The 15848-nt window shown below is 52.0% G+C and overlaps 6 protein-coding genes across 6 annotated transcripts; 3 read left to right on the top strand and 3 right to left on the bottom strand.

Annotated features, from left to right (window-relative positions):
* Window positions 1-549: 549 nt before the first annotated feature.
* Window positions 550-1359, top strand: HOO65_011258 (uncharacterized protein; the record flags this gene model as incomplete). Its single annotated transcript, XM_070999924.1, has 1 exon — window positions 550-1359. The coding sequence occupies one exon, from the start codon at window positions 550-552 to the stop codon at window positions 1357-1359; it is 810 nt and encodes a 269-aa protein (XP_070863079.1).
* Window positions 1360-2048: 689 nt separating this feature from the next.
* On the bottom strand, window positions 2049-3227 carry HOO65_011257 (U3 small nucleolar RNA-associated protein 5; the record flags this gene model as incomplete). The annotated part of the gene is made up of 1 exon (XM_070999923.1): window positions 2049-3227. One exon carries the CDS (start codon window positions 3225-3227, stop codon window positions 2049-2051), a length of 1179 nt encoding a protein of 392 aa, XP_070863078.1.
* A 1448-nt stretch (window positions 3228-4675) lies between these two features.
* On the top strand, window positions 4676-5701 carry HOO65_011256 (extracellular protein; the record flags this gene model as incomplete). The annotated part of the gene is made up of 2 exons (XM_071006023.1): window positions 4676-5402; window positions 5505-5701. 2 exons carry the CDS (start codon window positions 4676-4678, stop codon window positions 5699-5701), a joined length of 924 nt encoding a protein of 307 aa, XP_070863077.1.
* A 1705-nt stretch (window positions 5702-7406) lies between these two features.
* On the bottom strand, window positions 7407-8279 carry HOO65_011255 (uncharacterized protein; the record flags this gene model as incomplete). The annotated part of the gene is made up of 2 exons (XM_071006091.1): window positions 7407-8047; window positions 8132-8279. The coding sequence occupies 2 exons, from the start codon at window positions 8277-8279 to the stop codon at window positions 7407-7409; spliced, it is 789 nt and encodes a 262-aa protein (XP_070863076.1).
* A 1901-nt stretch (window positions 8280-10180) lies between these two features.
* On the top strand, window positions 10181-11344 carry HOO65_011254 (SpvB domain-containing protein; the record flags this gene model as incomplete). The annotated part of the gene is made up of 1 exon (XM_070999922.1): window positions 10181-11344. The coding sequence occupies one exon, from the start codon at window positions 10181-10183 to the stop codon at window positions 11342-11344; it is 1164 nt and encodes a 387-aa protein (XP_070863075.1).
* A 700-nt stretch (window positions 11345-12044) lies between these two features.
* On the bottom strand, window positions 12045-14569 carry HOO65_011253 (uncharacterized protein; the record flags this gene model as incomplete). Its single annotated transcript, XM_071005470.1, has 2 exons — window positions 12045-14454; window positions 14532-14569. The coding sequence occupies 2 exons, from the start codon at window positions 14567-14569 to the stop codon at window positions 12045-12047; spliced, it is 2448 nt and encodes an 815-aa protein (XP_070863074.1).
* Between the last annotated feature and the right edge of the window lie 1279 nt (window positions 14570-15848).

Here is a 15848-nt window from a genome sequence, read left to right as displayed (position 1 = left end):
TTTCTGGACTATCGTCTGTCGCTCATATCATATATGGGCTCTGCACTGGCTGCAGGAACATCGTCTTTCGCTTTTCTTCTCTTTCCTTTTCCCCAGCTAGTCTCTGCCGTGGATCTCTTCTCTTCTTCCTTTGTCACCTGAACTTGCTTTGGGGGCTTGCCAAACCTTCTTTTCTTGTTTCTATTTGTTTTCTCTAGTTCTCTGGCCTGGTCTGCCTGCTTGCCTCCGTTCCCTTCTCTCGTTGTCTGTTCATCGTTGTCTGGCCATCACAAGGTCCTATTTCTCTCTTTTGTTCTACTTAATACCGTCCTAATTCGTGCTCGCCACCGCAAATATATGTCTCTGTGAGCGTGCTTTATCCCACTAGACATACATACCTACCTACCTGCCTGACAGCCGTCGCCTTTGTCCTTTATTCGCTCCTTTGTACCCCCTCTTGCGCCCCGGAGGCCAGGTCTACGCACTTACTCACATCTACACTTGTCCATACGTCTTCTGTCCACTCCTTCCACTTGCTCTACTGCGCCAAAGCCCCGTTCTACTGCAACAATGCTCTACAGACTCGCTTTTCTTCTGGCCCCCATGCTGGCTACAGGTGTCAATGCCCAGGTCAATGCCTATGCTGAGCCGACTTATGCGCCTGGTGTGACACCTTTCCCCATCTTCGAGCCTGTCTCTACTACTCCTGCCAACATGGTAGCTGCGCCCTCAACCACTTTATCTTCGTCTACTCGGAAGCCTGTGTACTCCCAGGCCCCTGCCGTGTCTGAGGCTCCGTTGCCCCTCGAGGTGCTCCCCACCGCTCCTCTTGGCGCCACTGGCGTCAACCCCACTTTCGCCCCCGGCGAGACTCCCGCTCCGATTCTGGTGCCCGTCGATGATGTTTCTAGTGTTTCTAGCCAGCCGGCCGTCACCTCAAAGCCTCCCGCCACTACCCAGCCCGCTGCTACCCAGCCCCCCGCTGTTGCCCCTACCACACCCACCTACAACCAGCCTAACCCCAGCGAGGATGGGGAAGACAGTGACGATTACAGCGAGGGCAAATACACGGATGACGATGATAAAGACCGTGATCCCGCTGATGCCACTGGCCCCGCTGGCACCGTTGATCCTACGTACCCTGCTGGCACCACTCCTACCCCTATTCTACTTCCCGTCGAATCGGATGCGCCTAACCCGACTGCTGGTCCTGATGCCACCAAGTGCGAGCTCCCTCGCCCAGTTCGTGAGAGTGTCAGAGCCAAGATTGCGGAGCGTAGCATTATAATTGAACGCCGACGCGATCGCAGAATGAAGCGTGCTGCTAAAAGAGCTGCTATTGCTGCACGGGCTGCTAAGCGTGCCGAGGAGGCCGTCTAAGACTATTGTGGAGGGGACCAGATTAAGAAATAAAAGACCAAATCTATGGAAAAGCCTAAACTCTAGAGCTTAAGTGACTGACGCATTGTTGTTGGGATATGTTTTCTAGTTGTATAGCTCGGGCTCAGTCAGTTGTCCTTCTATTTCGTTTATGTCTGAGTTTTATTTTTTTATTTTTTTATTTTTTTTTATTTTTTATTTTTCACTCTTTATTATGTCTAGAGCTTTACTATAGCTGCCAAATACAAGCCTTAGGGGCTACTTGTCATGATTAAACTTCCTCGTATGCCTTCTTTCGATGTCTCGATTATACTGCGTCCAAGTATGTGTTGAGCACGGTCTGTCGTGTGCATGTATAATGCAATATAAAGCTATGAATTAAACAGCAGAGACGCTGTGCTGTCCCTTTTATTTTGGTAACCGTGAACGGAGGAAATAGTGACAAAACAAGGTAAAAAAAGATAAAAAAAACACTACGTCAACAACTGGCAAATGGCACAAGGTTTCTCGGAAACAATAACAGGCGTGGTGGAAAACAAAACAATAGCAACCAAGAGCTAACGCCTACCTGCCTACCCGCTCACCCACCTCACCCCTGGCATCTACACTATGGACCGGCCTGGCCGCACAGTCAAATAAGGCTTCGTCCTTTCCCCCCTCTCTGCTCCTCTATCCACGTTCTTGCCCGTCTATCTCGATTTTGTAAACCCGCCGCCGGTCTTGCGCATCTTTGTTGGTGGTGCCGTTTCAGGTTCGCTCTCGTCGTCCTCGCCCGACTCATCGACATCGCTGTGATCAACATCATCCTCATCCTCATCGTCCTCATCGTCGTCTTCCTCGTCATCGTCATCGTCTTCCTCGTCATCGTCCTCTTCGTCTGAGTCGCCCATGATGCCATTGGCAGTCGGCACCTCGTCGTAGTCGTCTTCATCGTCACCGGCTGCGCCCCTTCGTGCCGCCTCGTCGCTAGCCGCGCCCTCAACCCAGATGACATTTTCATCTTCAATCTCCTCGGCATTGTCGCGCCGGCTTTCCTTGCTCTGCATTTTCTTGCGCAGCTGCATTTGCGACTCTAGTAGATCCAGCTTTCCCTTGAGTACTAGTAAGCTGTTGAGACCGCGCGACCGTTCCGCCAGAACCTTCTGCAGCATGGCCAGCTTAGCCATAACTTCAGGCTGTGACGCCAGAGCGCCGCCATGTGCCACCAGAACCCATTGTACCCACTGCAACAGTGTACCAGCACGGCCAGGCCGGCGGTAGATGCGGGCTGCCAGTTTGCTCAGCAGCGAGCCGGCTAGTGCGCTGTCAAGGCGCTCGATAGTGTTGCGAACAGTAGCCAGGTTTGCCGTGGCCAGGCACGACTCGAGCAGCTCGGCATCATCAGTGCGCAGCGCTTGAGTCAGCACCGTGGACAGTGAAGAGAGTGACGGTGTTGTAACAGTGCGCTGCTGCGTGGTGGACGCCAGTGCCTGGGCAGTCGACGAGCGGGTGGCTAGAGCGGCACTCACGTCAACGGTCTCTTGGGTGTGGACAAGTTCACCAAAAGTGGGAGAGGTCCCATCGACGTCGGAATCTTCAGCATCAGCACCAGCAGCTGTGGGGGCAGAGGCAGAGGCTACGGCAGCGGTACTTTCATCGCCTTCGGCCATTTCCTCATCCGGATCACTATCATCGTCGTTCGAATCGCTGTCTGAGGAAATCTCGATTGTATCGGCATCGCGCTGTTTCTTGGGTAGCTTGACAATGTCCGCCGTCGACACGGCGGCCTTGATCTCGTTGATGGCGGCCTTGGTCACAGGCTTGGCCGAGGTCTGTAGACGTGGAGCCGTGATCTTGGAAGGCGCTTTCCGCTTGGCTTGAGCAACCATTGTGAGTATGTATGGATTTGAAGAGGGTAGTGGTCGGAAGGCAAGACAAATGGTGTCCAAAAGTTGGGAGGCTATTCAGCTGCGATGCGCTGCTGCAGTATTGGCAGAGGCAAGTCGCACGACAGAAGAAGAAGAAGAAGAAGGAAAGGATACTTGGCCGGGTTACGTCAACTAATAACGGGACGGGGTTACCAAGTTGGTGGTTGTCGGCTGGTTCTCTACCGGTAGCAGCAGGGCCCGTTATAAGAAGAGACAAAGGGAGAACAAAGAGAAGAAATGATCAACAGTCTGAGCAAAAATAGCAGCACATGCAACTTCAACTGTAGCAAGACAAAAACCTAAATCACGGGAGGGGAGGAACATTCATAGAACTTTCTCGTCGTCGTGGTCTTGGACGTTGCAAAATTTCCCGTCTTGCTTTTTTGGCTGGCTCAAAACTTTTTTTCTGCCGCATTGCCCCTGCTTTATTGCTGCTATCCACCCAATTAAAATCTGCAACAAAGACCCCACAAAAGGCGGTGAGCCAGAGATACAGTTATGCTTAGTCACCCTGGAATTATCGATAAGCCTCAGTACATGTGCTACACGAGACATTGCACTTGGGGTTGTCAACGCTCTTCTGGGACATATGCCCATTCTATACGGAGTATTTTGCATCTCTTAACACAAACTCTCCTCCCGAATAAGCTTCCTCCCCTTTCTTACACAAGGACTTATGCCATCATCACATGCGCTGTTCCTGTCAGACCCTCTTGAGACGGGGTTATTCTGGATGCAGAAATGGATGTTGTTTTGCCCCTCGCTCGGTTGGGGCTTGCCGGCGGGATGGGCTGTAGCACAGGTGTTTGGCACTCTCCATTGCATGAAGTAGGAGCAGTGACAAAGGACCGCCCGTCACTTCAACCCACCCATCAGTTAATTGCCCGTGACCTATTCACAGAATCCTTTTATTTACATCAGATCACGCATCGAACAACCAGTCCGCCGTGAAGAGCAAAGAGGGACTTCATGCGATGATGCCCATAGACGATACAGCTGCTTCTCTTAGTAGCAATGCTTTGTGGCTTGCCTGAGAGAACAAAACGCCTGCGGCCCTTCGCCGTAACCTGCTTGCTCTGCTTCAGATGAAACCAGTAGGTTGATTGTGTCTCTTGGTTTATCTAGAGTCCTTTTATTTTTCTGTGCTGCATGATTCTCCGTTCCCCCGTCTACCGCCATATGTTTGCTATCACTGTGTACGTATTGCAAGTGCGTAAACGCACCTTGCTGTATCCGTAACAACAAGCTGCCGCCCTCCTGAGATCAGCGTCCATATAAACCCATAGATCCTCTCAGTACCAAGTCCCAAAATCTACCACTGCACCATACTATCGCAACTGGCCTCATCTCTTCCCTCCCTTCCCTTTCACCGCAATATGCACATCCCATTTCTTCTCCTCTGCTTCGCCATGCTTAGCCATGGCCACGTAGAAATGAAATCACCGCCAGCGTTCCGCTCCAAGTACAACCCCAATAGCGCTGGAAACCAGGACTTTGATATGGTCAATCCTCTCAAAGCGGACGGCTCCAACTTTCCTTGCAAAGGCTATGAGACTCTCATGGCTGCCAGTGGCCCCGGCGCTGTTGTGGCCACTTGGGCCGCTGGCTCAACACAAACCATTGTGCTAAGCGGAGGTGCCATCCACTCCGGCGGCTCGTGCCAGTTCTCGCTATCTTACGACCATGGAACCTCCTGGAAGGTAATTCATAGCATCATTGGCAGCTGCCCGAATGCTGTTGGTGAATCTGCTTATGCTGTGCCCGTGCCGGCCGATGCACCATCGTCGACTAATGTGCTTTTTGCGTGGACTTGGTACAACAAAGTGGGAAACCGCGAGGTGTATGGGAATTGTGCCCACGTGAGCATCGAAGGTTCCAGCAGCACTGATGCTGCGAGCAGTGCGCTGTCGAAACTACCTGATATTTTCCGCGCAAATGTCGGCAACGGATGTACAGTCCCAGAGGGCACTGATGTAGCCTTCCCAGACCCAGGCCCAAGCGTTGAACGCAATACCGAGGGCTCCTCTCCCCAGGGCTCATGCGGCACGAATGAAGCATACGGTAGCCTAGTGCCTTCTAGTACGGATACAGATATCTATGCGTCGAGTTTGAGCAGCAGCTACAGTACTCTTGCAGGTAGTTTATCCTCCCTTGTTGCTGTTTCTATCCCGCAGCGGACTGTTTCTCAACTGCTTGCATCCACGTGAGGATAGACTAACATTGTATTGTATGCAACAGACTCTACTGTTCCTGATCCTACTACAGTGACAGACATGGATATCATGCCTGCTGTTACAGAAGCCAAGCACACCCCTGGCAATGATTGGCCTTCTTGGTTTACAGAAGATCCATCTTCAACACAACCCAAGGCTTGCTATCCTGTCTGGACTCCAATAGGCACGGTATTCTTGCTGCTATATATCCTATTGTTTTAGGGAGGGATGTTTAGGTCTGCTCTAGTAGAATAGCTGACAGCTCGCCGAAACCTCCACTTTAGCTTACTTGAAATACAAGATACGCTTCCCACGAATTCGATTTATTAATTATATATTAAAACGCTTAGGTTCATGATTGCGGGCGGCATACAGCCCTATCGCCTAAGCGTAGATTCACCAGTTAAAAAGAGCATCTTAGTGCATACTCCTCTCCACAGCCGTCACATGCGCCTACCTGATCCTTGTGGTAGACAGTTCCATGACGTCGGCATACACGTCGGTGTGCACTAATATACCGTTGACCCGTCTTTTTATAGCTCTCAAAGCACCGGCGACAGTCCTTGTAAGGCCGGATGGATTCTCGTTTTGGGGGATTCACGGGCTCTGCATCAAATTCCGAATCCGACTCTGCCTGAGAAGCAAAGCTGTCCCGTTGATCATCTGACCACATGCGCTGGTTGGACTCTGAAGACTCCACACTCGTAGTGTCATCCTCAAGTTGTGCAATAGAATGATCAGCCCCTTCATAGAAAAGGTTTTCTAATGACTGGTGTCCTAGCGGGAGTTCTCGCAAAAGACTTTGGGCCTCCTAGGCCTTAGTGACTGACAATCTCCTTGCTCGGCGAAAGGCCCGTTTACTTATGGGCCTCTTGTACGCCGTCGCTTTGGTGTTATGGAGCACTTCCGAAGTAGCTTTAGACGGCTGTGCAGTGCGCTCAAGGGATTGGTGTACAGAGGGTAGGGGACCATCACTGAGGCGTCTATTGAAGAGCAGAGGTCCACGGGCGCCCTGAACGGATCCGGCCTTGGCCGAGAGGACGGTCTGCGAGAAGCGAACTTGACGAGAAGAATCCATCTGAAGAAAGCAAACAAGACACCAATTAGATCAGGAGGACACTATCGTGGGAGGATAGGAGCAACTGCTGGAAACTTACAGTGATGATATAATAAATAATAGGTAGAAATATTGGAGGCTGTGTCTTAGGAGCTGAAGACAGGATATTGGACAGACATGCACAAGAGTTTGGTAAAAGAATGTAGAATTGACAGATGGTTTTACAGGGGAGGACCGTCCATTTATAGGAATTCTAGCGGCCTGTTATTGTTGTTGTTCATATTGGCAGGAGCGGGCTTGAAGACACATTGCCATCAGTCGTTCGTAGAAGGTGTGTGAGCAACATTGGCAGCTGCCCATCTAATGGTTTGTTGACCTAGCGATAACACGGAAGGTACACATGTGTGAATGACACAGAACCAGTATCACGTGACAGAGCCGTCGATCAGCTCAGGGAAGAAGAAGAAAAAATACAGAGAAAGCGTTTATTGGTGGAGGATATGAGAAAGAAAAGTCTAGATGCCACGGTACAAGAAAGAGTATAAAAACGCCCAAGCAGAGGAAGAAAAATCAGAGACGGACAAGATACATAGAGGGTACGTCAGAATTCGCAGTAGAGAAGCCCGTGAAGAATACGTTCCGCGAATTTCGTCAAAAAGAAAGAGGGGAATGAGCAAGAAAGCACCCAAAACAACAAAATAAAACAAATATTGGATTTTTTGGCGGCTTCTTTCGACGTAAGATTGACAATGAGAAGGCACAAGATACGAAAAAAAAAGAAAGGTGAAAAATAAAAGAAAATAAAAACGAGCAGGATCGGGAAGCGACCAAGGCAAGGAAAGCTTTAGCCTGTCCTGGTCTACGTTTGTCCTAGGCGGTGCTTGAGAAGCGTTTGGCACGAGCCTCAGCCTTGGCCCGCTCAGACGGATCGTCAAGAACACCGGGTCTCTTGCTCTGGCCGCCGCCGTTTCCACCTTGTCTATTGCCACCACGATTGTTGTTGTGGTTGCGCTGTCCACCATAGCGATTCCGGCGGTCGTTGTGACCTCTGCGATCCATTGACTGGCGCTTATTCGCGCCGCCATTGCCGTTTTCCCGGCCACGTTTGCGCGACTGCCTCTCGGGTAAAGCCTCATCCAGCATCTTAGTAATGTGGCTTTCCTCAACACCAAAGCGCGTAGCGCGCTCGGTGCGTTTCAGGACCTCTTCATCGTCAATGCCGAACCGCTTTGCGCGCTCTGCCCGCTTGCGTGCCTCCTCGGCGGTATCGGTGGAGGGCAGGCTGGCGGGATTTGTCGCATTGGTTGGTTCCTCAGTAGCTGCATCAGTGGTAGCAGGAGGAGCAGCAGCAGCAGCGTCAGCCGCGGCTTCAGAGGCGGCCTCAGAAGCTGGAGCAGCTGTGGGCGCCTCTACAGGTGCCTCAGCTGCAGGCGCGGTAGCAGGGGCAGCGGGTTCGGGGGCTTTTTCAGATGCAACAGCAGGCTCGTCGTCACTGTAATCAATTTCATCTTCTGTACACAGATTGGTCTTGTTAGCACATGTACAACAGCTTAACGACAGTCCCTAGCATTCTAGCCTTTAGCCTTGCAACATACCAGCAGCGGGGGCAGATTTCTCCTTTGTTCGCTGATCATCAGCAGTAAGGCGCGCAATCAAATCGGCCTTGTTGCCAGTGGTGGGCAAGCCACGCTCGCTGAGCACCTTCTTGAGCTCAGGGACCTTGAGGGAAGCGTAGTCAACCATCGTAAAAGCGGTTAGGGTTTAGTTTCTTTGAATTCAAATTCGCTGAGGTATGGATGGAACAAGCTTGAGAGGTAGCTCCTTTCTGGGCCAATGTTGGAAGGGTTCCAAAGAAGAGGTGTGTGCGACGAAAGGCAATGGCAAAAAAAGTTTCGTCTAGGAAGTCAGGCGTTCGCGAATGGTTAGATAATGACGAAAGGGCAAACTATGGGTGTAGTTGGGTGTTGATAGGGGCGTTGCTAGAAGATTGGGACAGAACAAGAAACAAGGCGACAGGAACCCCAGGCAAATAGCGAGAGACGCGTTTGGTCAGGCGCGGCATCGCTGATTGGCTAGATGCAAATAGTAGAGTGAGCAAGGTTGTGATTTAGCAAAAGCAGATGTTCGTTAGTAAAAAAGGGTAAAATTAAATTTAGGCTACTATGCTGGGTATACACGCACTAATTGCCTGTTGTATGTGCCATACTAAGGACAACTTGAACTTGAACTTGAATATATTTAACGTCTACGGGAATCACAGAGATCAAACGACGCCGGACTGGTTACCGGACAGAAATTAACCCTCTGCAAGGTTCACTATAGAGTTTTGGCGAGCGAAGCGCAATTGCTCCCAAGTTACCTTGTTGCTCGTTTCCACTCTACCGTGGTTAAAGTACAAAAGGCAAAAAAAAAAAAAAAGCAAAAAAAAAAAAAAAAACGAAGAAAACAAAGAAAGGAAGGAAAGAACGAAAACAAAATCAAACACCAATCATCCAACAGAGAAACAAAACAGTGAACAACGCGTAGAAAGAATGCAAAAGAAAAGTAGCAAAGAAAAACAGACTCGTACCTCCACCCTCCCTCTCCCGATACTAAGGACAACAACAAGTAATGGCGCCGTCTATTGTCTTATCGTTTATGCTTGTGTTTGCTGGCCGGCCGTCTCACGTTTGGCTCATCTTAGGATAGGATCATATTATACTATTAACTGTCTAAGACGAAATGTGAGCTTTTTGCAAATAAAGAACAGCCCAAATACATACGTACCCGTTTTTCCCGCTGTGTCAGGCACAGACAGCGGATAAGTGGTTGCTGGCCGGTGGGTGAGTTGTTGTCCTTGTGCTCAACAGCAACCTGCCAACAATTAAAGAACAACAGTGCCTAAGTGATAAAGTGATAGATAGGCACATCTTCACGTGAAAAAGCCTCTTTGGCTGTGGAGGGAAAAAGGGATCGCAAAGAATGCAATAAAGGACAGAGCGCCGAGCCAAAATAGCGGCAGGCAGCCCGCCCAAATCAAAGCCCAAGCCCAGTGAGGCTCAGCAGCTAGGAAAAACAGCCCAGCCAACAGGAGCCAGAAGAAGGCCTCCTGTTTGATGTCTGTCTGTCTGTCTGTCTGTTAGCTGGCTGGCTGGCTGGCTAAATGACTGGCTGGCTCTATCACATCAACGTTGCCCACATGGCTGTGCAGCATCACCTCTAAGAAGGAAGGAGGGTGTGAGAACTAGAAGGCGCAGAACCAACACAAGACAGGAAGTAACACCAAGGAAGGGTAGTTGCTGTACCTTGATTTGGGCAGCACATTCACGAGAATCTGCAAATGCCTTTTTTGGGTTTTTTTTTTGTTATCCAGGCAAGAACTCTGCCATCAATAAAATCCCTCCTAAATTTATTGATTTTACCCCCACCAACCAGTAAATATGTGCGTCCTCGTCTTGGGGCTTTTCCCTTGTTTTATTCTTCCTCCTATGTTTGATATTTATTCTTCGGCTTTTCCTTTCATCTTGTTATTGTCGAACCCCGGTTTACAGTCGGCCATCTCTTCACACTTGCTCTTCTAAGGGTCTTCCCTTGTTGTACATACAACATAGACTCCTTGCTCTCTCTCAAAGCTCCAGCATAAAGAGAAGACCACAAAGGTAGAAATGCCCTTTGTTGCCAACACGCCCGAGTCCCTTTTGGCCCGGACTGACTCCAAAATATCATCTAATACATGTCGGGGCGTCACTTCCGCCGGAAAACCGTGTCGCCGGTCTGTATCGCCCGATAAGACGGCCGCTCCCTCCAGGAAAAAGATCAGAAATGAACCCCAGAACACTGAGCGGTACTGCTGGCAACATCAAGACCAGGCCGCACATGAAACCCCATCTAAAGCCTCCTCGGCTCGGCCCGGCATGCATCAGCCGGGGCACCGAACTAGTGTGGACACTCTCACCGACCGATTGAACCTCATGGGCTTGGAAGACAAGAGGCAAAGCCATGGAAGGCCCAGTAGGCCCTCGGGAGCAACATACAGCAGACCCCCAAAGCCATATGCTCCGGCTAAGAAGCGCCATCCTATATTATCTCTCTGTTGCTTCGGTTTTCCGTTAGACAGCTCTGAACCACCGTCCCGCCCTCACCACAGGCCCCAGCATCAGTCGCAGGCTCGGCCTCAGCAAAAAATGCCGCAGCTTTCTCATCGGCCTACATCTGCCGTTCCGGCGCAGGTGCGTCCCGGACACAAGAGACAACAGTCACAAACAGGGGCCTATATGAAGCTGATTCCTCCAACCCTGGACCCCGGCACTGCTTCAATATTATTAGCAGAGCTAGCCAAGGGCTTTACGGAGGCTGAAGAGCCTGGCTATATTTACATGTTCTGGCTTACTCCAGACAGCGACCCAGCGCCGCCAAAAGACGCAGCGCGGTCTCTCATGGAGGCTACTCTGCCTTCATCCCGATCACCATCTAAATCTGCGGCGCGGAGAAAACCTCTGCTGCTTAAAATCGGCCGAGCCGCAAACGTGCAACGACGCATGAACCAGTGGAGCCAGCAGTGTGGACACAGTGTTGAAATACTACGTTTCTACCCATACATTCCGTCTGGATCTACAGCCTCTCCTCGGATGACTCCACACGTCAAGAAGGTCGAACGGCTAATCCACTTGGAGCTTTCAGGCATGGGAATGAGAGCCGAGTTGGACAAGTGCAAGGTGTGCGGCAAGGATCACCGCGAGTGGTTCCAGGTTGAGCAGAGCCGAGAGGCAGTTGCTCGTGTTGATGAGGTGATTAGAAGGTGGGTTTCATGGGATGAGGGACGGCGATAACAGGAGGGGGTGGAGTGGAAGGAGAACCAACGCTGCGAATAGCTATAGCTATAGAACCGCGAGGGTTTGGTGGTATTTAATGGTGTTTTATTGCAGCTTGTCTTTTGTTTCACTTCGAAATACACAGCTTTGTACTCACTTATAGACCAGATTAGAATGTTTCAAGAAGATTGGGATCCCGTTATATTTATCTATATGCAAGGTTACAACATTAAAAGGCCAGGAGCTGGTCCACTAACACGGTCCAGTCAACCCGAGAAGAGACCCAAACTGCTCCTCAGGAAAGAGCATTAAATAGAAGAAAGAAAAAAGAAAGAAGGAAAAGAAAGAATAGAAGAGAAGAAGCCCCAGCTGGCTTCGGGGGTCTTGTAGCCCGTGGCGGAGGAAGCTGATATCATCGGCCCGGCGGCACTAGAAGTGCCGGTTTTTTTTGCGGAGCCGGAATCAGTAGAGGCTTGGTCATAGTCCATACAAGGGAAAAGAAGAAAGAAGATACGCTTATCAACAGAGAAACGGCGTGCAGAGCGCAGAGGTTGAAGCAAAGAAATAAACCTGGCAAGCACTAAGTTGCACAGGCATACTTCCTGCAACTCTCTCTCTCTCTCTCTCTCATCTTAGACCCCCATAAGACTCACCAAGCCCTAACTTGCGCATCACAAGCCTCTTCTCCCTCTCTTGGCCATTAGTGCCAGTTCGCTGCTTAGTTGGCAGCGACAGCACGACGGCGCCAGGACTTGCCACGGAAGCGGCCGCCGCCGTAGCTGCCATAGCTGTAGGCACCAGGAATCTCCTCAGGCACAGCAGACGTGGTGGTTGCGGCGGCAGTGGATGAGACATAGGTAGGAACAGCCTCGCCGCTGGTAGTGAAAGCAGTGGGGTCGGCAGAGGAAACGGCAGCGCCAGGGGTGGTGCTAGACTCGGTCAAGGACTCCTCGGGCCAGCCGTAGCCGGGAGCAGAAGAGGAAGCAGTAGCAGAGGCTGAGGTCTCAGAGACAACCTTGGTGGTGGTGGCGATTGTCGAGAAGCCGGTCGACGAAGCACCGTAGATAGTGTTAGAGGAAGAGGACTCAACAACGGTGGTTGGCTGGCTCTCGGACCATGTAGCAGGAGAGCTGGGCTCCTCCACGGGGGCCGATGAGGTAGAGCCAACGGGGTCAGCAGTAGACACAGTTTCGCCAGGGACGGTAACAGTCACGTGGCTAGAGCTAGTCATGGTGATGAAAGTCAGAGCCTCAGTAGACGAGGGGACGACCTCGGGGCAGCCGTAGGGGTTGTCGCAGATGGCTGTGGTAGGCTCGGGAACGGGGACAGACTCGCTGCTAGAGTAGACGACAGATGAAGGAGTCACCACGGGAGCGGTGGAGGGGACAGCCCAGGTGGAGCTAGCCTCAACAATGTCGGTGGTCTCTACGGGAACAGCGGATGAGACGGTGGAGTGGACGAGCGGGGTCGAGGGGGCAGGGGCAGAGGAGCAGCCATAGGGGTTGTCGCAAGGCACCTCAGTAGAGGAGTGGACAGGCTTGGTTTCGGAGGCAATCTCAGTAGAGGTCTCAACAGCAGGCGTAGTCACAGACTCAATGGCGTGGTGAGTAGTGGTCTCGGGAATAGGTCCATCAGAAGAAACAGTGGTCCAGGCAACGGAAGAGGTCTCAGCTACAGAAGAGGAAGAAGCCACCCACTCAGATGTGGTGTAAGCAGGGTCGAAGCTGATTACAGTGGAGTAGTCGACCGAAGTGGCAGACTCAACAGGCGAGCTGATCTCCTCGAAGCAGCCGTACGGGTTATCGCAGTGCTTGGAGGTGGTGGGAGCAGCAGGAGTGGTAGAGGCCGAGTAGGTAGGCACGGGAATCGACGAGACAATGGTCTCAATGGTCTGCGAGACGCTCTCGGTAGCGAGAGGGTCGTAAGACGAGACAGTGCTGCCGACTCCAGTGCTCCATCCGCTACCAGTTGGCTGCGTCAGGATCGGAACAGACCAGGTGATGGTGGGAACAACCTCGGAGGAGGTTTCGACAATGGTCTCGATCGTGGCAGTAGAGACTCCAGAGCTAGCCACAGGCGTAGTTGATTGCTTGTGGGTGCGAGTGTGGCTGCGAGTGTGGCCAGTGACCACAGCAGACGACGTGCTGCTAACCGAGACATCAGAGAAGCTGGACTCAGGGATGTTGGATGGCAGGTACGAGATCACAGTCGACCCCAGGGTGGTCAGAACAGGCGAAGGGGTGCTCTGCACAGCAGTGGTCGAGTGAGCACTGTAGACTGGGACAGACGAGGCCCCCGAGGGACCAGGGCCCTTGGTGGTAGACTTGCCAGTGCAGGTGGTGGAAGACGAGACACCGGACGACAGCGCGGGCACCGAAGAGGCGGTGGGGACACCAGGGTTGGTGCTCAGCGACAGGACGGTCACCTGGCTTGAGGGCCTACCGTAGGTGATGGTAGACGACTCGGTGATAGGCAGAGCTGTGCTGACCGTGGAGTATTGGACCTCAGACGAAGGGACCACAACGGACGAGGTCGAGTTGAGGTAGGCAGTCGACGAGGGGCCAGGAACCGTGTGGTAGTCAGTGGACTGGGCTGGGGCCGAGGGGCCGGGAGCCGTGGAGTAGCCAGTAGACTCGACCGGAGCCGAAGAGCCAGGGGCCGTGGGGTAGCCAGTGGACTCAACAGGGGCTGACGGGCCAGGGGCTGTGTGGTAGCCAGTCGGCTTGACTGGAGTCGAAGGACCAGGAGCCGTGGAGTAGCCAGTGGACTCAACCGGAGCCGAAGAGCCAGGGGCCGTGGAGTAGCCAGTGGACTCAACCGGGGCCGAAGGGCCAGGAGCGGTAGAGTAGCCAGTGGACTCAGCAGGGACCGAAGGGCCAGGAGCGGTAGAGTGGCCAGTGGACTCAGCAGGGGCCGAAGGCTCGTAGCTCGAGATAGCAGTGTGGCTAGGAACCGACTCGGTGGTTCCCGGAGCAGTGCCCGAGGCGGTGGTGCACTCAGCAGGAGAAGTGACATAGACAGTCGAAGTCACAGTAGACGCCGAGCTGGAACCCAAGCCAGAGCAACGCTGCACACAGAACTGGGGGCAGTGCGAGCCACTGCTGCCCTGGGGGAAGGCCAGAGCGGGACTAGAAAAGCAAGAGTTAGCAAAACAAAGGCATTTACACAGAGGTGGCAAGTCACAATGGAAGATGGACGCTCTTACGTGACAGTGGCCGCAGCCAAAAGACCAAGGCGGAGCATGATGGACGGTGGTGAGAAGACGGAAGGGGTCTTGGGTAGGAATAAAGAATGGATCGAGAGAACGAGCGTGAAGATGGGTAGATAACAATACTTTGCAACGAACGAAGGAAAAAAGAAGAGAAGCGCGTGAGAAAAACGAGAGTGGAGAGAAGGCTGAGAGAGATTAGCTTGCTTGCCTGGAGAGCAGAAAGAGAAGAAGAGAGGTTGACCAAGAGGGCAGCAGACGGGTCTGCTTTATACTTGATGGAGGCCCGTTTGGAACCAGGCCACAACTCTCTAGATAGACTCTCTCGCGCAAAATCACAATAGCGAATGTGACTCTGTGATAGCTAGGTATCACGTGTCAAATGCCTTTATTCCGTCCTTTCCTGTTTTCCTTAAAGGCCTTGCTGTGATGTGATTGCACATGGCACAGGGCTCGGACATGGCCACGGGGAGGGCTCGACAGCTTATTGGCAGACAGAAGCTAACACGAGACAAAACAGGGCAAGCAGGAGAGGGGTCAAGCCGACCATACACGTAGAGAATACACACAGAGACACGGAGACACAGATCCAATACAGGTCTTCGGGCTCCTCGAGCTGTCTAGTCATGTTTCACGTGTATTTCCACATTTCCACCAACTGTTCTATAGTTCCCTGCTCTGGGCCCTCTCTCTTTCTCTCTCGAGAGAGACTATTGGTGGCACTCGGCCAAAACGAGGCAGATCACAGGAGTCTTTGCCAAGAAAATAAGCAATCATATGCTGTCAAGCAAACCAGCCTACAAGGCGTGGTCGAGAGGCTAGCTCAGGTGTAGACGAAGTAGAGTAGGATATACTGTATCAGGCCATACTAGCTCTCGCCTTTTTTGCCCGATACTCTATTCAACCTGCAAGCTCTCTATTTGATACTGACGCATATCAACTCAAATTACGCATGCAGGCAGTATTGTTTGCAAGTCTCCGTTGGCCAGTCGATATTATTCCCTTGGCGGCATGGGATATCTGCACGTAGCCGGTCCCTGCCCCTCCTTCTCCTTTTCTGGGAAATAGGAGGGTGTTCATAGCTTGTCGTCTCCCCTCCTCCCCTCTCTATGCCATTGTACGTTGTGGGTACAATCACACTGGCTCTCAGCCACCATGTATCAAGCCAAGACCCTCTCGTTACCACTGATCTACTCTCGTTTGCGTTCTGATCGCTGCAACCGTTCTCCCCGTCTGTCTGCTTGTCTATAGAGCCCTCTCTTTCGTTGGCTCGGCTGTTTTAACGCCTCTTGTCTCTAATGAGCTCTCTTGCTG

The sequence above is a fragment of the Ceratocystis lukuohia genome, assembly GCF_044167205.1.
Source record: "Ceratocystis lukuohia strain C4212 chromosome Unknown Supercontig1_pilon, whole genome shotgun sequence".
NCBI lineage: Eukaryota > Fungi > Ascomycota > Sordariomycetes > Microascales > Ceratocystidaceae > Ceratocystis > Ceratocystis lukuohia.
Note: the sequence above shows the minus strand (reverse complement) of the source record. Positions and strands in the feature narration are given on the sequence as shown.